At 40.5% G+C, this 24,714-nt stretch overlaps 1 protein-coding gene across 4 annotated transcripts; it reads left to right on the top strand.

The window, feature by feature from the left end:
- The first annotated feature begins 441 nt into the window (after positions 1-441).
- On the top strand, positions 442-23,061 carry tmem74b (transmembrane protein 74B). Of its 4 annotated transcripts, XM_063473374.1 has the most exons (6): positions 442-3,552; positions 5,670-5,760; positions 7,418-7,690; positions 8,820-9,683; positions 13,509-13,597; positions 21,981-23,061. In XM_063473374.1, exons 3-4 carry the CDS (start codon positions 7,466-7,468, stop codon positions 9,459-9,461), a joined length of 867 nt encoding a protein of 288 aa, XP_063329444.1. In that variant the 5' UTR covers positions 442-3,552; positions 5,670-5,760; positions 7,418-7,465; the 3' UTR covers positions 9,462-9,683; positions 13,509-13,597; positions 21,981-23,061. The 4 variants fall into 4 exon arrangements, with proteins under 4 accessions (XP_063329444.1, XP_063329445.1, XP_063329443.1 ...); XM_063473375.1 differs by having other exon boundaries at positions 442-3,852; positions 8,820-13,597; XM_063473373.1 differs by having other exon boundaries at positions 8,820-13,597.
- Positions 23,062-24,714: the final 1,653 nt, after the last annotated feature.

The raw sequence follows: 24,714 nt of genomic DNA on the forward strand, positions 1-24,714 counted from the left end.
TTTTAATTTTCTTTGGTGAAAATATTTTCAAAAATATGCATGAGGTTAAAAGTGAATTCTTGACTTTTCACATCACTTGGGGGAGTGATCAGCACCATGAAGGTCCTGGGTGAGTGGCCACCGGGCTGCTGAGGCCTTTCTGTGTGGAGTCTCCCTGCACCACCGTGGTTTTTCTCCGGCTTCTCCCACAGTCCAGACCTGATGTTAGGTTAACTGGCCCGAGGACAGCTGGGATAGGCTCCAGCCTTCCTGTGACCCTAAATCGAATAAGTAGAAGAAGAGGGATGGATGACTGGATAATGTAACTTGAGGCTCCTGAAAACCACTAAATGGCCCTTGTGGTGAGGTTCCACTGGTCAGGAAGTGACCACACTTCAACTGTTATTTGGTAGATTCAGTTTTATTCTGTAACACAAGACATCACTACATCACTTGTTCACTTTTTCTGTTTTCATATATTCATTGTGATTTTCTGATGATTTGCGGAGCTGCGCAGCATTTTTCTTCTTCGTCCCCCGGGCTCGCATGCTGAGACAATGTCCGACATTTTGATCGGCTCTAAAGTGAACACCGCAGGCCGGGCACTTTAGGTAAAAGCCAGACTTTACAAATGCCTGTGAAAGCAGAGAAGACTGTCGTCATAGGTTAAGTGCTGGCTGCCCACTCTTTTCTGAACAGGGAAAATTTTGAGTCAACACCAAACCGCACGCTGTGCAGATTTCAGCAGAACTCGAAGAAACTACTGCAAAGAAAAGGAAAGACGGGGGAGAATGTAGTTCTTATAGAGTGAAGCTGGCGGGGGTCTTTTTTTGTGCAGAGGAGAATATAACAACGTGACTCACTTTGAGTCTTAAAGGGAAAAAAAGTGTATATATTTCAATGAGATGAACCAGTTCATCAAAGGATGACTACCAAACAGAAAAGCAGCTGAAATAACAGTTCAGGCTCTTGTTCTTGAGGTTAACAGTGCTTTGCACCTTGTTTTTAATTCTCTATATTTCGTTTATGGTGCTGTCTCTTTGACAGACCATGACAATCATAAATCTATCATCTCTTCAAATTCCTGACTGGGTTAAATGTTGCCAAGTTCGTTTTCGTTTGCAAATATTTTGCTAAACCCTTTGAATAAGAGATGAAAGTCTGTGCTTCAATCACATCTTAATCGTTTGATTTAAAATGCACAGTGATCGTGTACAGACGCTAAACTACAAAGACTGTGACTGTATCTCTTTGGCTGTGCCTTGAAATTCTGGCAAAGGGCAGCTTTGTATTAAAGTTACTCTAATGGTATTCAGAGAAAACTGCAGCTTGTCTCAGAACTCAAACACTGTGAGGAAAAGAAGAAAATCTTAATTCTCCTTATCCTCATGAATACAATCGTTTTTTTATCCTGTTAAACTGAACACAAAGGCCTGATCTAAAATTAGCCCGGCTCAGTATTTAGGCCACCTCTGTGAGAAGCTGCCTGAGAGTCATCCTCTCTGTGGTTTGTCTGTGCAGCGACTCTGACGGGCCACACGTCCCCCGACCTTACGTCTCCACAAGGTGAGTGCTGATAATTTGCCCCAGGCTGCAGTGAAATGCATCCCGGTCGTCGTGACATGAGATTATTCACCGTCTCACACCCTGCCGGCTCTTTGTTCATGGATGACTTCACACCAGCAGCCAGTGTTTCTTCACTGAGACCGAGCAGGGGGCTCAGAATCTGTTAGAGGAAACCTGTGATGTTTAACATTTTACCTGCCACTGCTGTTCCTTTATGAGGTTATTTTCACAGTCATGACGCCCTGATCTAAATCACCGCTGTAGGTTCACTTCCACTGCTGGCAGCCGTTTATCCAAGATCCAATACCTTGGTGTAATCAGGTCTACAGTATACAAAGCTGTTAAACAAGGCACAGACACAGACTGTATTTATCAGATGGACACAGCTTATGGGTGTGAAAGAGTCACCGTGGGACTGCCTTAAACCTGCATTCTCTGTAATGGCCAGCAGGGGCCGACTGCTCTGACGGTATTGAATTCTATGAGGAAAAAAGCTCTACTGCTCCCCTGATGTCTGCCCTTAGAAAGAACTTTACTGATGAATTAATGGTCTCATCTGAAATTTTCAAGCCTTACTAAAAGGCGCAATGCTGATTTTAAAACTCTGTGGTCTCCATTAGTGTACAGAAGAAGGATGAAACAGGACATGATGCCCTTAGTTTCTTAGGTAGAAAAAACATTCAGCTTGTGACCAAACAACTCCCACTCTGGACTTCCAGCTTCATAAGGGGCTCTTGAGAGATTGTCTACAGTAAATAAGGGTTCTATCGGGCTGCAGGCCAAAAATTACATTTTGGACGAATTTTTCTTTTGGAAATTTTGAGCGTCATTTTGGTAGAAATGGCTAACATAATAGACATGCTTCCCTTTTTTCTATGCAATTTAATACATTTTCCTACACAATATGTCTTTTGTGGTAAACACATGTATCCTCAAAAGTACAAGGATTCAGAGAAAATGCAGGAGGAAGTCCAATATTGGGGCATTTATTTGGGCAAAACGGCAACCAAGCAAGTTGTGACCCAAAAGTTTTCCAGGTTTAGTGTTGTCGCTCGTTTTGTGACTAACTGTTTTCAGTCAGCCTCAATAACATAGTTTAGATGTGCTTGACTGGTAAAAATCCTCCCAAAACACAGAAATGTGTGACATCTTTTGAATGTGTAGAAGGTTTTAAACATCTCTGAGATATTAAAGTTCACAGGACTATGAATTATTCATGGCCGGGTGACGCATGCACGTTTAAGCAGGTTACTTTCACAAAAGATGAGCCAGATATCTGACTGAATTTTCATCTCATTACATTCTGACTTTCCCATCTGGAACCAGGGAAACAGAATCCCATCTATTATTGTGTGTGTGTGTTGCCTCCGCAGAGATAATACTAAATGAGAAAGAAAAAAAGTAATATTTGCTCAACTGATGCGAGATTTTTGTCGTTTCTTTACTTAAAAATAAATAAATAAATAAATAAAAATAAAAGATAAAATTTCTGCCATAAACAGATTTGGTAAAAACGTAAATTTGACACCAAAATGAAGAAACTTAAATATCCGATGTTCAAAAGTTCTTTAACGCTAAATATATTCATGAACTAAGAATATTTTCTTAGTTCAGGTAAAATCAGGTAAAATCACTCCCTGATTTCCTGATTTTGGAGAAGAATCAGATCTGTCAGATCACAAACGCCTCAATTAACAGGCTGCAGTTTGGTTTGGGGGCGCTGTTGCCTCATTAAATTAGGGAAAATGTCGTGAAGTGATGTAGGTCAAAAGGCGCAGAGTGGAGAGGTTCCTGTGACTCCACCACCACCAGCTCAGCTCAGCAGACACCAGCAGGGAAAGCCACGAGCTGGTTTTGCGCATGGTCAGTTTCACCTCAGTCATTTTTTCCCCTCGCTCTCTCCCTCTCTCTCTCTCCGTCCTCTTCACTCATCATCATCCAGCAGCATCCATCTCTCCGGATGTCCACAGCCGTCGGATTCCTGCCTGGTCGCGCCCTGGGCACCAGGTAAGACCCCGCTGTCATTCCCATCACTGCCCGCTCTCAGTGCTCCGGTCCTCTTATCGGTGTCCCTGCAGGTGATCGAGGCTTTTTTTTTCTTTTTCTTTTTCTTTTTTCTCGGTTTACTGGGATGCAGCGCGGGGTGGATGCTGCCTGCCTGGATACTGACTCGTTTCCCGGTGTTTCCCTCCAGAGAAATCCGCACTTGAGTCGCTGCCTGGTTGCATAATTTACCTCTGAATGCGATCAGCGCAGACTCGGACTCTCCTTCCTCGTTTGGTCCGTGTTATCTGCCGTCTGCTCGGGGTAATGAAAAGCGTGTCAGTCGATGTGGTGCTTATCTGCCCTGGTTCATCCTGATATCATCTCCACACACACACGCACACACACAGGCGGAGTGCACTGGTTCAGGTTTTGGCAGTTTGGCGCATCGCAAGGTCACGGTGGTGCTGGAGCACAGCCACAGGGTGAAATGACGGGTTGCTCATGGGCACTCGGGCTCCCAGATGTGATCCATCGAGGCGGGCTCTGATGATAAACGAGAACTGTGTCAGTGGGCTACTTTAGCCCGGAGCTCCCCGGAGATTACAGACGAGTAATGCGCTGCTTTTGTGGAGGAGAAATCACAGCTTGGTGAAAAGGCTGTGCTGTGTTGGAGCAGCCCTGTCTAACATGTGGCCTGCTGTTGGGAAGTCATTCATAATGATGAATAATTGTCAATAAGTTGCTTTGCTGTTCTACAAAGAAGTAATATTTTGCTCATTCGGTTACAAAACACTCCGCATGGAGATGTTTTCTGCCTTTAAAGAGCCGCTGTGAATATCCCTGCGCATGTAATGTCAGAAGAACAACAGTCAGACTTCATGTTTACATTGCATTTATTTTCTTTAGAGCAGGGGCGTGCCCAGAGCAGGACAATTATACTAGAAGAAAATGGATACAAACAGTGGTGGATTGTAACTTAGTACATTTACTCAAGTACTTTACTAAAGAATCATTTTAATGTACCTTGCTCCTTCCTACTTTTACTCCCCTGTATTTTGGATGTCAGTATTTTAGTACTTTTTACTTCGTACCATTTATTGTAAAGCATTAATTACTTCATATATTACATATCTAAGAATATCAATATGAATGTGTTATTCTGTGTTAGGGACTGAGCACTGTGTAGAGGAAATTAAATTATTGTGTTTGGGGTGTTGAAAATGATGCCGTTGCCAATCAGATGCCTTTGCATCAGTTTTGGCAAGACCACTGGTTCATTGCTGAGCTGCCTGGAGACACAACACTGGTCCCATTTTATGCTTGAATGATTCATAGGTCAGTGTTAAGTGGCTGAGCAAAAAAAGTTTTTTTAAAGCAGCCAAGGTCTAAAGAAAAACTTTGAAAGACTTTTCAGAAATTCTGGATCCATGGAAGCAAAATCTAAAGAAATAAGGGACGGTTTAAGACTTGCACAGTATAATTGTAACAGCTGATTATAACTTTTACTTAAGGAGAACTTGTTTCACCACTTTGGAAAACATTATTAAACATTGTTTAACATGAAACATTGTTTTCTACGCTTGTGGGGCCATTTTTCTGTAATGTTTTTTACGCTACACTTTATTTTTAATCAAACGCCCTGATTTCCTGAAGGGTCCCTGCCTTGTTTTGTGCCACTCAATTTTAAAAAATCATTAAAACAAAAACTTTAATAGACTGTTTAATAGCTTTTATTATCCAGTCATTTTAACTCTCCTGCCCACTTGAGATCAGTTTATCAAATTGGGTTGATTTTGACTATGAACAAAAAGCGGTTTGATATTCCCACATTGGATCTTCAGACTTCAGCTACCGAGCCTCTTTAATATTCACACCAGCTTGTGCTTGATAAGGATCACACCCGGGGCTCTGAGGTGTTAACCAGAACAGGCAACCAGTTTCTTCTCTGTGAAATAGCATGTTGAAAAAAATGAATAACTTAGTGCATTTTTAAAGCAATTGTCTCACTTTGTTTAAATTGCTCCCTGCCGTTAACGCGTCCTTATGCACATATATCAGTTTTCACCTTGACCTGGTTTAAAGAGCTTACAATGAACTGAAATCAGCTGCAAACATCTCTCTCTCTTCCTTTGCTTTAGGATTTAGCTGGTTTTAAGTCTCCATCAGCGGGAGAAGTGTCAGCGCGACAGTGATGACAGGAAGAAGAAATGGGAATGAATAACCATGAAGGTGAGACGTGTGTGATTAAATGTGTGATGGATTCCTGTCTGCAGGTGGTGTGGAGACAGCAGGCCTGCAGGATAAATCCCCTCTCAGGTGTGACAAATAGTGCACGATTCTTCTGGTTTCACTGAGGTGGAAGAAGAAGCGAGACGTTTATTTCACTTGAGCAAATGTGAAAACAGTCGAGTAAAAATTTGCATGTGAAAGTAAAAATGTTATTTTAATGCATTTGTGAGACAGACCCATTAAAAAGTAATCAAATTATCATAAATCACTGGAATTAGTTTTGATTAAGCTATATTTGAGTGTTCTCATGTACACAGACGTGTAGTTTTCATTTTGAGCTGATTTGTACTTGTTCTCAGTCACTTCTTGTTATAAATGTCTTAAAAATATGCAAACTCATTGCCTCAGAATAAAATGAAGTAATATCAGGGATGAGTTTTAACTAACTTGTTTATTTTGAGTCTGCAGCACTTCAAAGAGCTCAGTTACACAAACTGCCTGGTCAAAGAAAAATGTCAGCAGTTATTATCCAGTGTTTAATTACTGCAGTGATTAATATGTTTCAGCTGCCAGCAGGTTATGTAATCCTAACTGCTTCTCATTTCTTAAACAACCACGTAGGAAGACATAGCCCATAGTGGAAAACATGTTACTCTGTTTCACGAGGATCAAATTATTGACCTGCATCAAGCAAAGAAAACAACCAAACAGAAACAACTGAAACACTGAAGCAACTACAGCTGGTTAAGAACTGTTCAATGTGTTATTAAAACCTGGAAAGATAGTGGTAAACCATCATCTCTGAAGAAGAAATTCAGTTGAATAAAAAGCATTTCTACATGTGCAATCTGAAAAGAGCTCAACCTTAAGAAAACTACCGATCGCTGAGGTGAACCAAGAAAAAGGGAGCATAAACACTGAACGAAGGCCGTGAGTCCCGATTCACCTTGTTGCCCTGTTTTTAGTTTACAGTTACATAAAATGGACACTGAGCCATGCAGTCTGCCTTTACAAACATTTATGAAAGAATGGGTCATTCTGAAGAGTGCACTCAATACAAGTGTGGCACTCTAAGAGGATACCACTGTTGCAGAAAGTCAGTTCATGAAATTTCTTCCTTCATAGAGTTTCCATAATCAGCTGTAAGTGGTATTATTGCAAAGTGGATGCATTCAGGAACCACAGCAGGGATTGGCCAGTACGTACTGACCAAACCTCCTCTGACATCATCATCAGCACAAAAACTGCACTGCTGGGTTTCAGCAGCTCCTGTAGGTGTGAGGTGTTGGAGGCCCAGTGCATTTGTTCATATAGTAGAACAAACAGGAAGTCAGATTCTTCTTTGAACATTAAAAGTTTAACCAGTTCATCGATGAATTCATGTGTACGTTTATGGAAATTTTACAAAAATTCCTAAAAAATGGGATGGATCTGAAGTAACCCATTGACAACTTGAGAAAACCAATTCTGACCATGACTGATTAATAAACTATAAGGCTACATGTTATTAATGTCTAGATGTGAGCCTACGATCAATCCAGTCTTAACCAGAGACACAGAAAATGATTTTTTTTGTAGGTCAAGTCGGGCTCCGTTGGATTATATAATTCCTTTCATATGTGTCATGAATCATATAATATTCAATCTATTTATTCAGTGAGGATAAAGCCGAGTGGAGGTCCAATGAAGACATGAGCACATATCGATGGAGTCCTCTTTCAACACCGTAGAGCTCCGCGAGCTGCGGGGGAGTGGAGCCCGGCGAGGCCCATCTCCGACACCGACTTCAGCACCCTGGACAGCAGCAACGCTGGGCTGCTCTGCCCGGGGCTTTGAGAACGCCTCCTACGAGCAGGATGAGGAGCAGGACCTCCGTCAGCAGGAGCAACAGCCGACGAGTTATCCACCTTCCACATCAGGAAACAGTAAGGTGAGCACGGTGGGGTTTGGTGGTTGTGGCAGACATTTGTTTTAGAAGTTTTTAAAGCAGTCGCTTAAAACAGTCCTTATGTGACCTCAGCAGATTCGGGTTATAGAGCAAACCCCCTAGCCAAAAGTGATGTAACCTCCCAAATCTAACCTGAGCCAGAAATCCAGCTTCACAGTCATCTCTTTGGAAGATGAACCCTGTGAGAAGAGACAAACACATGCTGGCGTACAGCTGCGGGCCTGAAAAAAGAACTTGTCCAGGGTTTTCTGGCATGTTTGTCTTCAGGAAACACAAACAGATTTAAGCTTCCTTCTCAATTGGAAAATAGCTTTGTACTGATTGCTGTTTAGATGCCTTTGGGGTGACATCACTCTCCCGCCCTGGCTTTTATTTTGTTTGTATGTGCTGTTTGAGCTTGAATTTTGTTGTTTGAGTGCTGAAACACTGATCTGTATCACAGCACAGCAGCATCCACTCTCAGTGAAACCACAGCTCAGACTTTCAGCTGATGTTCATTTTCTGTTAGACTGTCACGACTCCACGGAGCTCATCTTTATCTGTACAGCTTTTACTGACACATGTCGGCGACATTCATCAGTAACATTTCGTCGCGCCGACGCATTTTCTCCTCTTTGGATGTGATCTCACTGCTTTCTGTGAACGCTGACCTCAGCGCTGTGCTCTGGCTTGTTTTTCATTCTTCTTTCTTTCTTTCCTTGTTTTTTCTTCTTCTAATTCTTTCCTCCCTCTCCACTTCATTCCTTGCTTTTCTTCTCACTTTTTTACCGTTCTTTTCTTTCTTTCTCAAATTCTCTTTCTTTTGTCACATCTTTACTTTCTTTTATCTTCATATTCCTTCTTTTCTTTACTCTTTCCATTGTTTCCTCCTTTCCCTACTTCCTTTTTCATTTGACCCTTTTTTCTTTCATTTTTCCTTTTGTCTTCACCTGTCTGTTGTTTCTACCTCTTCACTTCATTGGCTCCTTCTTTCCTTGTGCTTTTATTAATGATTTTATCTGTTCTGTCTTTTCCTTAACCCCTTCATTCCCCCCTTTTTCTGTTCTTATTTCTATATTTTTCTTTCCTCTATTCTCTTCTTTCCTTGTTTCCTTCCTCCCTTTCTCACTAGCATCATCATCAGGAGATCTCACCACAGTCGTATGATGAGGAGGAAGGCGGCGGTGGAGCAGGTGGAGGTCAGGAGGATGGTCAGGACTTCACTGAATTTCGCCCCGTTGATGACCACTCAGCAGACTATGGCTTCATCTTGGCGCTGGTGTTCCTCGTGAGTGGGATCGTCCTTGTGGTAATCGCCTACACCATACCGCGGGAGCCCAAAGTCGACCCTGACTCAGTTTCGGCGCGGCAGATGGAGAAGCTGGAGATGTACTACGCCCAGCTTGGCTCCCACCTGGATAAGTGCATCATCGCGGGCCTGGGCCTGCTGACCCTGGGAGGGATGTTCCTGTCTGTGCTGCTCATGGTGTCCATCTGCCGGGGTGAGATGTACCGACGCAGGGCGGCATTCGTTCGACCCAAGAGGACTTACGGCTCCATCAACCTGAGGATGAAGCAGCTGGCAACTGGAGAGGCGAGGTTAGGTGAGGGCGGGGATGGAGGCGAGGAGTTTTTGGTGGAATGCGCAGAGACGCGGAATAACGTACAGCCAGAGCCGAGCCAGGACTCCAAATCAGTACCAGGACCAAGCAAAAGCCCTCCTCCTTCTCTTCCTGCTGCTTCTTCTTCTGCTGCTGCACATGGAGTCAACTAGCTCCACCCTCTGCCTTCCTCTGCGTGATCCCCCAGGTGCATTATGGGGATGCAGGTTGCCCGTTTGTGCCGAGGGGAGAACCTCATCTTAAGCAAGAGACTTCCTGCCGGAGCTGTTACCCGGCATGTAGGGATGAACTGAGCTTAAGGGATATTTATTCTGACCAATGACAAGGGATGTATGACTTTATAAAAGAGGGCTCAACTGGGTGGAAGACAAGAGGTAAGCCTGTGGCAATGTGGATAAGAGCACATGTGGACATGAACGGATGCATATCAAAGCTTAAAATGAAGATTCTGAATCCTAGTATGTTAATCAGATTCATACAATATAAAGCACATTATGATATAAAGCACCGCAGAAAGTAAGATTAACATTTTATTGTGAAAAATCTTTACTGATGCTGAAAGGAAGTTCAGTAATTAAATCTAGCCATATTTTAAGCCCTAACCAGCAGGTTTACCTTAACACACTCACACTAAATATTTGGCTTGTAATGCTGCTGTGAATAGACCTATTACAGACTTCACAGTAAATTACTGTAAAAGAAAGAGCAACTCGCTGTCATACAAAAAACAGAGGCAACAGTTTTGAAAGCTTGGCGACGTTCACCTCCAGCCATTAATACAGAAGATTAGCCAAGAAAACCCTAAAAAAAGCTTAAAATATTCAGTTTAAACCTACATTAAGCAAAATAAGTGACTGATTAAAAAGATGGAACAGAGCTCGTTTGGCTCCTTTTAGCTGCTTGTTTTGTTTTTCTGGCCGCACAGACAGATGTGGTTTAATGTTGGGAGGTGGATTCAAGCTGGAAAGGTTCTCAATTCGTTCCATCTGATATTTCTGTGACTTATAATTGACAAATTATAATTGACTTTTTTGTAGTAAAACTGTCTTTGCTTACTTGTAATATAAATTTATTATCATATAATTGCTGATTTTTGTGCCCACATGATTAATGGGACCTTGTTGGAGTTTGTTTTTGATCTTTTTTAGTTGCTAAAAGCTCCACTGTGTTCCCACTTCATCCCGTTTGATGTTTGCCTTTTTATCTCTATAATGCCAGCCTGCAGGGGCTGAGCAGAGTTGTAGAGTAACATTATGATTCATTTCTGCTTGTGTTTGTGATCATTTTTTCCTCCATTATTCCCTCTCTTTACCTTAGTACCTTGTTCTTTTGCTGCTCATCACTGTGGTCACCAGCTCACCTCTGGCTTTGTCTATCAGGGTTTTGACACCAACCCTAAACAAGAAGAAATCTTTTACAAAGCTCAGAAAATCTAAGAGGAGCTGCAGATTGAGCTAATAATGGGTCTGATGCTGCAAGCTTTCTTAAATTTTCAGTTAATTTGTTGTAAAGGTGTCGGGTGAAATGCTCATGTTCAGATGATAAAAAGAAAGTTTTTCTTAAAATCACAGATTCATCACAGCTGTTCGTGTCTTTGTTGATATTCTGTCAGCAGATTTTTACTAAAGGCAGAAAAAAACCTCCACAGGGAACTTTTAAGCCATCAAATATTGATTCTCTTATTGGCCTCAAACATCCAGAATCCATCTGTCTAGAACCACACAGCACATGCTGCTGCTTTCTCTCACTGTAAGTACAGAAAATGGCAGCCCAGTGAGAAATACTCCTCTGTGCATTGTCTGGCTTTAACTCTCCAGCTTAAGAGCTGATTATGCCCCCTTGTGGTCAGAAATTGCTTAATGCAGCTTTAATGTTTGGCTGGATGCAGCGAGAGCTAGGAGGTAATGATGAGAGGTGTTAGCCTGGCAGGTGCAGAAGTGACACACGTTACCCAGAAAGCATTGCACCAGGCATCAAAGAGCATAGTCGTCTGTAATTATTTCCTTTATTTTCTTATTTTTATCTTTGACAAACAGTTTCTGAGCGGATCTTGGTTGGAAATCACGGCTGTTTTATCACAGCAGACACTAGATGAAGGGAAAACACAGTTTGTTTGTTGTTGTTTTGTTTTTTCTTTTTCTTTGTTTTTATCACAGAAGCATTTCAAAATCAAAATTTTAAGCCACAATAATGAGTATTTTAACAGGGGTCACATTCATTTTTGCAAGCAACAGAACCGAAAAAGAAAATGTGTAAAAATCGACTTCTCCAACAAGCCTGTTTTACATAAAAAGTGTCAGTGAATGCAGCATCAACAATAAGTATCGTGTCACATAGCCGGTGTCTCGTGCTGCATCATCCAAAACTGTTGCCTCATGGTTACTGATCAGCATTTTCTGTGAGCATCACCTTCCACAGCAGAGACTCCATCAGAGAGTGAAACTTCATCTATAAGCAGCAGCTGCTTCTCCAGAACTTGAAGTCATATTTACATAAAACTACCCTGTGCTACACGCTAGACTTACATAGACTTTATGCTTTGTATCATTTGAAAGTGCGCATGAACTTTTTTAGACTGAGCAGTTTTTATGATCAGTGGTGGACAAACACTTCAGATCTTTACTTAAGTAAAAGTACTAAACACAAGAAAGAAGTCCTGCGTTAACTCGAAGGGGACCTGTTATGTGAATCCTTATTTTCTGTCATATAACCTGTTACAATGATGGAAAGTCACAATACTCAGCTTTGGTCTGTATGAAGTCACAAAGAAAGGATATCCTTCATATGGTCATTTCATTCAGAGAGCACAGAAGCCCCGCCCACCTGCCTTTAAATCTATTCTATTTTCAAGGCAACGGCCAGTTTAAAATAAGTAAGGATTATTTTGAACTTTAAATCATGCAAAGCTATTTTGGTAGAGAACAAAAATATGAAGCAGGGTGTGAGCAGAGTTGGCTCCCTTGATAGTAATCGTGCACATTTTGCAAACTTCACAATGATTACAAAGCACAGATCCATTGTTTGGTTTGTATACATTTAGAAAACCGAGAGTAATGTTGGTGTTAAAGAGAGTGAGTGTTTATTTTATCGAGTAAAAAACTGTAGGAGAAAAAATGCTAATAAAACAATTTAAAGGACATGGGGAAAAAATAATTAACTTCTATAACTTAATGTTTGAGCTCTACTTGTGTTTAACTTATAATGATCCCTGTAAACAGAATCTGTATGAGTATGCAGACATTTTTGGGACAGGAAGCCTTTTGGTTTCTGTTTGTAGTCCAGGCTTTGGATAGATGCAGGTAAACAATTCATGTAGAGAGGAAATGCAGGATTACATTTGTCAAAGTATATTAGATAACCATTGTGTAGTATCTTATGACAGTGAGTTTTTTATTAATTATAAAAAAAATTAAAAATGGAAATCGTGGCCTGGCTGGTACCACAAAATTAGCCATTATCCCCAGTGGCTAAGTTATCAGACATCCCAGTGGGTTCCCAGAATTAATTACTTGTGCCTGCACAACTTCCATCCATCCATTTATCCATCCATCCATCCATCCCCTTATCCAATTCAGGGGCATAGGGGAGCTGGAGCCTATCCCAGCTGTCATAGGGCAAAAGCCCGGGTACACCCTGGACAGGTCACCAGACTGTTGCTTTATTCTGGTGTTTATCATAATGATAAAAATAATCATAAAAGTATCTTCAGCTGCCAAAAAATACAGTGCAGAAAAACTAAAGTAAGTGCCACTGAAGGTAAAGTACCTCAGAGTTGTACTTAATTAACTGTATTTAGTTACACTCCACCACTGATTATAATCCGAATGTCTATGAAAGAGTCAAAAGCCTAAAATGGGTAAAAAGCTGATTTCATCTTAAAGAAGAAACATTAAAGTGACTTGTGGATGTTTTTGAGTGGATTGAACCTTTAATGACACCACTTATTTGTATTATATGTACACTGATGTTATTTATGTCATGTAAGGATACGATATGCCTTAACAAGTAAACACCGGCACTGTACATTGTGTATACACTGATATTATTATGCTAACGTATTACGGTCTGTATAGTGAGCCAGTTAGCCAAGGGTAATGTAGCCACACACACATACACACACACATGCACACATTATTGAGTCCAGCTTGCAGTGGCACACACACTGATACTAATCTCAGCTGTTTTTTGACGTTTTACAGTTTTCTTTCACAAATACTGTAAATATAACCTGCAGACATGCAGGATGTGGAGGACCTTCAGAAACTTCTGCTCCAGAAACACGACGCAGGTATGCAAAATTATAAAAAAAAAAAAAAAAAACGAGTCACAGCGAACCAAGTTCTTTCTGTCAGCAGCCACTTCATAAACATCACACAAACTGCTGAGTAACCCTGCGAGGCCTAAACCATCACAGGCTCTGAGGTTTGTTCGAATCCTAACAGAAAAAATGACTTTTGGGTGGGTTCTCTGTTATTGTTAGGTCTTTACCTCATAACATAAAGCGCCTTGACGCAATTATTGTTGTGATTTGTCGCGATATAAATAAAATTGAAATGGAATTGGAAATGTAACTAGTTCGCAAAGTGTGTTAGCAGAATTATTAATCTTTTCATTTGACTGTGAAGATATCAGAGAACAATTTCAAAAAGCTGAAAGTCCCATTGTTGATGGCATAGATTTAGGGGTAATTATTAGTGATGATGGCTTTAGACATCACAGACAAACGGTCTTATGGCCGATCAGCTGGTGTGATGGTTGTTTGAGCCTTAAAATGTCAGAAAAAACTAAAATTGTTTTTTTTTCTCCCACTGACAATAAAAAAAACTGTTCTAGACATATATTTATCATTTTTAAATATCCCTACTACAATCACACTTTGGAAACAAAGAATTTGAGGACATCAACAATGAATATAAATTACTTTATTGTTATTTAACTAACGATAAAATATTTTCTGCTTTCAATGAATCTTCTGATTATTTTAGCAATGAAACATTTAACATAAGAAAAAAGGCTAATAAATATACATAAGCATGAGCCTCAAATATATTGAATCTATCAATACTAACGTAATTATAAACACTGATAGTGTAAGTAATGATTAAAAAGTAAAACAAAGACATAAAGAAATATTTTAACTTTACATGAATTATTATATTTATTAATTACAAACAGTAAATGTTTGATGACACAAATATTCAAACCTGTTAAAGGTTTTAAAATAATTTTATTTACAGTGTTATTGTTATTTTACCAGGAGCTGCCTGAGACCAGGCTAACGATGAGCAGTGTGTAACCTCATTCGCTGCAGGTTAACATTTATAAACAGAGGGTCACAGATTTGGTCCTGGGCCAACAGTCCCCCCCCCCTGCTGAAGTGTCCTTGAGTAAAACAAAACCTGAGATCTTTGCCTCCTTCATGTGAGGGGGCTTCATGGTTAACATCGGGACACACGTGATGGAACAATTCCCTTGTTTTCAGCAGCTGTCGTCCTCCGCTGCTGCTGAAAGCTGCCCTGCGTCTTTCTCACCTCCGCAGTCAGGGTGTGATCACACCAAGCTCACTGTGACAGAGGAGGAGAACTGGAGGCTCACTCAAACTTTACAGGCACGCTTTTAGCAAAACGTGTCTCTGCTGGATTAGTCACGCTGGCTGTGATGGAGGTTCAGAACAAATCTGAGTCATGATGCACTGATCCGACCGACACAGCTGATGCTGTCTGGTGTTGAGAGCAGTAGTCCATAAAAAAACTGCTCCGTCAACAGTAATTTTCTCACTTTCCCAAAGAAATGGGAGAGTGTTAATTAAACAGCTGCAAACATGTTGGCTGCGAGCACAACCAAAGACACACAAAAGGCTGACATAGCCCTGAAAAATATGAGCTGTTCCAGTAACTGTAAAAGTCAGAAACACCTTTCTCGGGCACCTCTGGACCATTTTCAGCGTCTGCTATTTTTAGATCACACTCCAGAAGTCCTGAACACTTTTCCCTCAGCCAAAAGCAGGTTTTGAAATATTGGAGACGCTCTGTGGGATATATAAGTTCATGATATTTTGATCACTTACTTACTGCAATAAAATAAAGCATGAAAATGAAATGACAAATCAAACTTCTTCTCAAGTTCCTTTGCAATCATCCACGGAGCGCTGCAGCATCCTCAGCACTCCTTTCCACAGGATCTGAATCCTGTTTAGCCTCATCGACATTAACAAGAGACATTAATTTAAAAAAAAACATATAAAAAGACAGAAGAAGCAGAAGTGCAAAAATGTCAAAGTCATTCCAGGTTTTCAGACTCTTTCCTGTTGCACTGGATTCAGAAACAGTAGAAACGCCAACATGGAGATAAAGTTTCAGGCTGAGATGCTTTAGCGTCATGCAAGCAGAAGTGAGGATTGCAAAGGTCAAAGTGTCACTTCATTGTCATCGTGCTGCTTTGGAAGCAGGCTGAAGCTTTCCTTTTCATGTGTGGATGAAGTAGAGAGGAGTGAAGGAGGGGAGGAGATGTGGGTGAGGCGGTGGGATGCAGCCGAGTCGCCGGGTGACGTGAGGTGATTCTTGAAGAGGCGGATTTTCAGCTTAGCGGGGAAGACGAGGAGTGACTCTGCATGAATACTTTGAATGACACATTGATGTTTCCCCACTGGCCTCTAGGCAGCCACAAATAAAAAGACAAGGCTTAAGGTTTTAACAAGGTTGGAAAAAAAACAAATCTGAACCTGGTTCTCTTCGAAGGGGGGAAACAGATTAGGTCTGTGGACCCTGCAGGTCCTTGTTAGTGCGGAGAAACAACATCACAGAAGGAACGATTGTTGGTGCTCGGTCGCTTCACACAGGTTGGATGCACAGAGCTGGAAGAAAAGGGCTTGAAAGGGTCTTTAGTTCAGTTATGTGGATGGATGCAGTCAGGTGAGGAGGACAGAGAAAGAATGAGGATTACACTTCAAAAAGCTCATTCAGATGGGAGGTGGGGGGCATGCATGAGAGTATTTTTTCAAAACCTCAGAGTCTTAGCGCTCATATTGGTTTGAATTTGATCAACTACATGTGAAAATGTGTGAAAATGGTAGAAAACCAGCAGAAATTCAGAAATGTAATCATCACTGAGCTGCATTCTCAGTGTGTTTGTAATGTCAGTCGCAGGTTGCACAGAATTCAGTGTCCAAATAACATGTTTCATACATGAGACAAAGAAAAGACTGCTGTGAATTTTTGTTCTGCCAGATTTTTGGTTTTAGGCAAATAAAAATAAATAGCTGAGCTGCTGGAAGCTTTGAAAAATGCCAAGTATAAAACAGATTTGCAGAAACCAAACGAATGCTCTGGCGTTACCCAGAGCTTCTACTCACATCCTTTAATGCTGGCTAAATTTGTTTGTGCTGTTGTTGCTTTTTTTTTGACAGCCAAAATTGTGAGCTCATCAGGAAACTGTCTGCACTGGTTTAAGATCAATTGAGAAGTAGGGTCATTTTCCTCACAGGTTTCTGTGCAATCAAAGTATAGAGGGCGTTGCCCCTGCTGGTCATTAGCAGGAATACAGCTTTGAGGCACTTCCACACCAGCTTCATTATTCAGACCTGAAAGCAGGCATTATGAAGTCTGTGATGAGGACGTAGGTGAGCTGTTTGTGAATATGCAGATGGAATCAGGAAAGAAGAGTCATGAGTGAGAAACACTCACTGTCTTCATTTGCTAAAGTGACTCATAGGTCTGCATATATTTATTAGGTGCGCTCCTGCCCTGACGGCATTACTACAGCGTCGCTGCACTCACAAAGGGTGAAGAGTGAGGTCACAATTAAACGCACAAATGGATGTTATAATTAAGCAGATGTAAACAGATGGAGGATGTGAGCGTTTAAAAAGTGTGAAACTATGTTTCTGTGTTTCACTTCCTCTGTGACATCCTTGAATGTCAAGACCTAACACGAGCACTTTGACCGAAGACACGAGAGAAAATCAATCTTTATTCCGCGGGCACCGCCATGACTCGGTTGCCATAGAAATAGTCTATTTATATCAAAGGACTGTTGGTAGAGCAGCTCTCGGATGTCATGAAAAGTCCTTGTGAGGACATGATAGAGGAGACAGTGTCTCAGAGTCTCCTGAAACCTCTGGCTAGGACGAGATGCACACTCAGCCTTTGTGGGAATAAATAAATTACACATTTTCCAAGAATCAGAGCGTTAATTCACTCCAGGCTAAGAGGAGAGTTTAGCTGAGTAGTCAGAACTTTACATGCACAGAAAGAGGATAAAGCAGACAAAAAACTCTGCTGGGCTAATGAATAAAACATCAGCAGCTAGACTTTCTTAAATTTCCTTTTATTGGCATATGAGACATACTCATTAGATTCTAAAAAATGAATAAAAAGGCAATACTCCTTGCACAACAGAGAAAATATGATGATATTATGTCTCTTTATCTTGTTTTATGGGATGTAAACAGAAGGTATAATGTTTCCCTGATTCACTGAGTGCAACTTGAGATATTTTTGCAAAGTTAATAGTTTTGTTTCCATATTGGCAAACCAGCACCAAGAAATATTTGCAAAATAAGCTGTTAGCTTTTAGTTTTTTGTTTTGTTCTCATTGATGTAAAGACAAGTACTGAATAAATGTGCAACTGCAGAAATGATGCCCTAATTTCATTTCATGGAAGAGAAGGGTTTACCAGCTTGTTTCTGGATTTAAATTTTTTTTAAATTGAGCGTGAGCGTTTTGGCCATCACCATGTTGGTCTTTCTGAAGCAAAAGGTTGGACGACCTGTAACCCGCATCATGATATTTGTCTGATAATTGCACTAAAATGCTCCAAGATGAAGCAACCGCACCAACAAGGTGTAGAGGTCCAGTTCAGTGACTTGAATTTGAGAAGGTGAAGCCAGCAGGTGTCAGCATGCGTGTCAGTCAAAGCAGCCACATTATGAATGAAGAAAAACATCCACAGAGGCCAAAACAATTTTAGCATCAGGCTGTAAACATGTTTATTTCTGCTGTAAAGTTGGAGATTTTAACATGCGAGTCTGTGGGGACTGACTCACGTTCGTAGTCATTCAGAAGAACAGCAGGTTGTTTGTTTGTTTACACATTTGCATTGGTTTCATTTTTCAGCCGCTTGATTGAAAATCAAGATGATTATGTACAGAAACATTCATGTGTGTTTTAAGAAGTCGCTGCCAATCGACCCACTTTGTTTTTTAACCAAAAGAATGTGTTAAATTTATTTTCTAATCTCACCCTTTATAGGCTTGAATCAGGAAATGTAAATGAACCTTGTTCAGTCAGGGTCAGTCGCTATATTTATCAGCATGACTCTGTTCCAAACAGACACAGAACAGAGAAGGCATCATTGGGTGTAGAGTGTTACACTCATTAAGTCGGAAAGAGAAAAACAATTGGGAGGAGGTGGGTTGCAAAGCAGCTTACAGTAGCGTTTCAGGTATGGGAAGGTTAAAGCAGCCTGAACAACCCGCCCTTTCTGTGATTTGATAATTTGCTGTTCAGAAGGGTATCTTTAAATAAATTCCAAATGAAAGTGGCCACTCTGCAGTCATCATGAAATGCTTCGGGAGTTATTTTGGGGCATTTCCTAAAACAGCTGTAATTTCAGTGCTCTATGGGACACAAAAAAGGTTAAAACTTTCCCTGGAAGTTGAATTTCTACCATCAGAGTTCTCTCAGAGAGCTCAGGAGTCTTTGGTGCCGGGTGTTTCTCTTTGATAACGCCCCTGGTATCAGCTTAAATATGACGAGGTGAATGCTAGCGGACAGTTATCAGGCACAGTTTGACTTTGCTCTATGTTTTTAAAAATGTCTGCATGCACCTGCACCCCCCACTTCATCTAGTGCATATCTTTATGCCGTCTTTTCCACCTCACTTTTGAAGTGCAGCACACTCAGGTTGTGCAGTTTAAAGCAGAAATATCAGAGCTAAAACGAACAAAAACAATCTGGTTGCACAAAAAGAGAAAAAAACGTCCTCACCCTCCCTCGTTTCTCCACACTGAGTGGTCAGAGGTCAAAGGTCAGACACAGCACAGCATTCTCACAGCTGTTTGGGATTCAGAACGATGCTCAAGGACACTTCAGCAGCACACAGGGTTGTGACCCCGATTTGATTCTCATTAATCACAACACGTCCCGGCGCCTCAGAAAAAATCCACCGCAGGTCGCTGTGACAACAAGCTCCTGGTTAAAACAGAAATGTAAGCGTTCTGAAAGGTCCTTCCTTCTGCAGGCTGCGGCTCGATGTTTCCCTTTATGTACAAATGTGACAAACAACAGTAGCATTTCACTCTGAGACTCAATGAATGTACAAACTAATACTGTAACGCTGGAGCTGGTGCATCGCGGCAGCGTCGCCCAATCTTATGATCTCTGTCTTTCACACGTGAGCCAGTTTCGTGTAAACAGTCACATGACTTCAGTATAAAATACATTTTTTTTCTTCTTCTCTGAAACATGCAGAGGTAATAGATGTGTATTTAATTAGATAAAGTGATATTTCACACCGGTGGAAAGTTTCTTGGACGATCTTCAGTGTCAGTCAGCTTCCACAAAGGAGTCAAAAACTTTAACGGCTTCCTAATTCACAACGTACAGTCTGAAATTATAAAGGATTTATATTGTTTTTGCCTGATTTGATGGATCTTTGATTGAGATATATACACATAGGCTTCAAAGTCAGATAACTCCAAGGCATTGTCCTCTAAATAACAAATGAAATGCCTTTATGCTCATGGCATGGTCATGTTTAATCTAAAGAAAGTTCCTATCATGATCAAACCATTAGAATAAAAACATTTTACAGGAGAGTTTAATTTTGGAGCCTTAAAACAGGGATGTCAAACGTACCAAACAACGAGAGCCAGAACTGGCCCGTCAGAGGTCCAGCCCGGCGTGCTTTGCAGAGAAGAAGGGCTCAAATTTAACTTTTCATTAAGTAGGAATCACTAGACTCCAAACTGTTAATGTCTCCTGAGCCTGAGGTCTTACTGGCAAAGGCTTTATCCTCAGGCTGCCACATCCCAATAAAAGTAACAGATAAAGCGTTAAATAACAGAGATGAACCATATCAAATATCATTTGGCTCCATTAAAGAGAAATCAGAAATTTTCTGTGATATAACAGAAAATTTCTCTTTTCTTAAATCAGGAAACAAAGTCTGGGTAATGTCAGTACTCGTTTGTGATTTTATGGATCCATTTCTTATAGTATGGATTAAAGCCTGAGTTGACATGCTGATGGGACTCTTTGAGTTATCACTGCGCTTTTCTCTGAGTTTATCACATTCGAAGAAAAGGAACAGTTTGAAGACTTTTTGGTTTGAGCCTCCTGCGTTAAAGTAAAATGAGTTTGACGTTCCTGCTTTAAAAAAAGTAAACATGGAAACCATCTGAGGTCACGTTGCCTCGAATCTCTCACGTGTCAGTGGCAACATTTTCAGACGTTACATAAAAAGCAGAAATAAAAGAGTGAGGGACGCCCCCGAGGCGGCCTCTGTTTACAGCTGACTGTTCAGTAATTTAAATAAAAAAATAAACATTTCTGTCTAAGTGAAATATCGCTTTATGAAAGCAGAATGAAGTGATTCATATTAAGGTCTAAGAAGTGTACAAAAACTATGAAAAATATTATGTGGCCTGAGAAAAGAAGTTTTGTGTTTGTCTGTGAGTCTTTTGCAATGAATATATGACAATGAAAGTAAAGTTTAGTACAAAATATGGCAAAAAAAATAGAATTTAAAGGGATATATCACTTTGATTTTAAGGTGGAATTTTAGTTATGTTATATTATAAATTAATGGAAACATTTATAGATTACAGATTATTATAAGTAGCAGAAAGTAAAATAAAAAAAACTTTCTGTTGATATTTGATCTAAAGTCTTATAATGATTGTATTACTTGAGAAAAGTGACATAACCCTTTAACCTGAGCGAAAACCAGGGTTACAGAGACTGTTACAGAGAGGGCGGTGTGCGAGATAATACTGGTTTATTACTCCAAGTATAAAATAGTCACATTTATTGTTTTATTCATGAATTTAAGAGAACTACATTCATCTCTTCACTCTTGGTGCTACGTTGCAAATATCTGTGTAAAAATCATCTTAAAGTCGTTTACTTGTTACAAAAGAAGAACAGAGCTCTGTTTTCATGAAAACGTGGTCAAATAAATCTCGAGATTACTCGACTCAGTAGCACCTCCTGTATTTTCTGTGAACGTTACTTATCAGAAGGCCAGATGCATAAAAGTTGCACAATCAGACTGTTCTGGATTGAGCACTCCGCTTTCTTTGAGCAAACTTTGCAGCACCACCATTTCTTTTCTCTTTTCTTTCAGAGTTGATGGTCTCATTACAGTTTTCATTAGATTTTTCTTAGTGAGATCAACAAATTGCTGTTCTTCATTGGTGTTTACTTACCTGCCAAAATAACTCGAGAATTTACAGAGAATTTAAATGCAAATGTTGAATTAAGGAAGCGTCTACAGTTAAAGACCAGAGTGCAAATTATGCTTGTGTACATGCAATTTCACAGTAATTAAGACTTTAGAGAGCGTGACCATGCATGCACAGAGCTTTATAAGCTGTGTATAGACACAGTTTTTGTCACAGACTTTTATGAATGTGGCTCAGGAATCTGTTTGCTGTTTTCCTTTTCTCTAGTCTCACTGTGGTGCCAGTTTGTGGAAATTCAGGAGAAAATCATCCTTTTATGATGCTTGTTTTCCCTTTAACTTCAACCAGCGGTCATTAAGAGGGAGCCATTCGAATTACAGGGTAGTTATGATGCTTTAGTTGCCCCCCAAACAGGCCTGAGCTCCTGATAAAGCAACCATCTTCAACAAGATCAGGATAATTAAAGGCTGCTTTTATTTGTAACAGCATTCATGTGATGTATTCTGTGTGAATCTGGTGTCTCACAAATGTTTCTCAGTGTTTCCTTTTTAACTTTAGTCCTACATAAAATGCTGCTAACTGTTGTATGTTTTTCCAAGTTTGAATCCTTGCAAAGGATCGTTACTGCAGGTAATTACTGTAGAGGATTCAGATGCTCTTTAAAATATACATCAGCTTCTTTCTGTCTAAAGAGGAAGTTTTAAGGACTTTGTATGATTTTTACAAGAAACCAAACCTCAGTCCCACAAAGAGTGAAGAGGATTTTCTTACATTTTTTTTTTAAATTTCATCCAATAATAAATATTAGATTGCATATTTGCTGATATTATCGTCCCGCCTAAGAACAATCTAAATTGCTCGAGCTGCACAGACACCTGGTTTGCTCACTGATGTATTTAATGAAGAGCACAGAGGATTATTAAACAGTCTCAAACCGAGTTATGTTGTTAAAGCTCTACCATGACCAGTGTTTATTAGTGAGAGTTGTTCATTACCATTTTATAAATCTTAAAAATTCTGAAATCCTGATTCACGACTTTCTGTGAATGCGTTTGAATGTAACAGTTTCAAATGTAACTGATTTCAGTAAATATATTCTCACTCCAGCGATAACTACAAATATATCTGCCATCTCCTGTTTTTGCTCTTCACTTGGTTTTAAAAGACGCTGCGTTGTGCGCTTCAGGAGGCCAGTGAATCTGCATGTTATTAATGTGTGATGCTCTAAAGGTCCGATGCCTTGTTCCTGTACATACTGAAGAGCCATGTCCTGTATGTAACGACGATGCTGGTTTTTAAGTCTGATTTTGTTAACGTGACCAATAAAATTGCTGTTGTTTTTAATGCAGGGTGCTGCTCTCTGTGTTTATTTAGCAGTTCAACTTCTGCTGGACCTCATTTGCATTTCATCAGGTTCAGAGGTGAGAAAAACATCCTGCAGATTAAGCTCCCACACTGTGGCAGCAGGGCAACCTGGTGTTACTGCACAATCAGAGGGAGGCTTCCTCTATCTCCTGGTTAAACTTAGAAAAACTCTTTCCAACTTCAATTCAACTTATTTGAATCAAACATAACAACAACCTTAAACACTGGTGAGTATCAGATATAGACTGTATGTGAAAGATGGATGACGCCACCATGACGCATCCACGTGGTTTGTGAAGTCCCGTTTGGATGTTTTGTCAGTTACTATCACATAGTTCTGAAATCAGACCTGATGAGGGCTTGAGCTGTCCCTGAGTAACAGTAAACCCCGCTTTCTACTCGTTTTTTTACTTTAAGACCATGATTTGCTAAATTTCCATGATTGCATTCAATAGGAGAGGACAGATGAAACATAGGAAAATCTGAAAAGCCCCCTGCTGACCACTAGAAAGAATCTCAGTTTAAGGCAGCTATGCACCAGCTTCACTTTTCTAACCTGGAAGCTGTGGCCAAGGCACCGGCATGCTGTTTAATAGTCACAGATTAATAAAATCCCCAAATTTTACTGACTAAAACTGAGGTAAGGCCTTCTTGCACCAAAACTATAAGCACAGCAAAGAGGTCCATTTCAGTAACTTGAATGAGCTGAGGTGAAGCCTGGCAGACAGCTATCAGCTACAGCTGCCTGTGTGAGCATGTGCAGTGCAAACGTTCAAGTCCTTATAAAATTCAAATGGGTGGCTCCTCTTAAGAATGTCAAAATAAAATAATTGTGACTCATACAGTTGTCAGGTAGTTAGAAAATAGGTATAGACACTAAAGCACTTTTATGAACCTGATTATTTCTGCTGTAGGGTTCAATGTTTTAACACGGGAGTCTGCGGGGACTGACCTGCTTTTACAGCCAGCCTCCAGTGGCCTCCTCTGCAGTTTCTGTTTCTCCATCTTGGCTTAACTTTACACCTTTGAAGGTTGCAGCATTTTAAAGACCCACACATCATCATCATCATCATCATCATAGTATAAACGGTATCACAAATGGTGGAGGCTTCATATCAGCTCTCTGGGAAAAGCTGCAAAAAATATTTTTTGTTAAACATTACTCATCTCCAGTGATGGGAATAACGGCGTTACAAGTAACGGCGTTACTAACGGCGTTACTTTTTTCAGTAACGAGTAATCTAACTAATTACTATTCCTATCGTTACAACGGCGTTACAGTTACTAACAAGGAAACGCGGTCCGTTACTATTTTTCAACAAACAGAGGGTTGAAGCTGTGTTCAGCTTACTGCATCTTAAATCAGCTGCACGGAAGTAGCTGTAAGTAATCTGGACGCTACAGCTTTAAGCAGCTGCGCGCTCCCGCGGACGGTAATCATGGTCACTGTCTAGCACAACACCTGGAGCTCAGGGGGCAAAACAATCGCATGAGTGCTGCTGTTTGACTGAGGAAGAATAAAGTAGTCGTGGTAAGTCAATCATATGACCACTTAAAGACAAAGCAACAAGGTGATAAATACCAGTTTATAAACTGTGTTGATAGGCCACGTAAAACCAGAGTCATGATAAACAAG

Source organism: Pelmatolapia mariae, linkage group LG5, assembly GCF_036321145.2.
Source record: "Pelmatolapia mariae isolate MD_Pm_ZW linkage group LG5, Pm_UMD_F_2, whole genome shotgun sequence".
Classification (NCBI taxonomy): Eukaryota; Metazoa; Chordata; class Actinopteri; order Cichliformes; family Cichlidae; genus Pelmatolapia; species Pelmatolapia mariae.

Coding starts and splice junctions, on each gene's coding strand:
- tmem74b (XM_063473375.1), top strand. CDS start 7,466: ATGGAGTCCTCTTTCAACACCGTAGAGCTCCGCGAGCTGCGGGGGAGT. Junction 7,691..8,819: donor CCACATCAGGAAACAGTAAG/GTGAGCACGGTG, acceptor CTTTCTCACTAG/CATCATCATCAGGAGATCTC.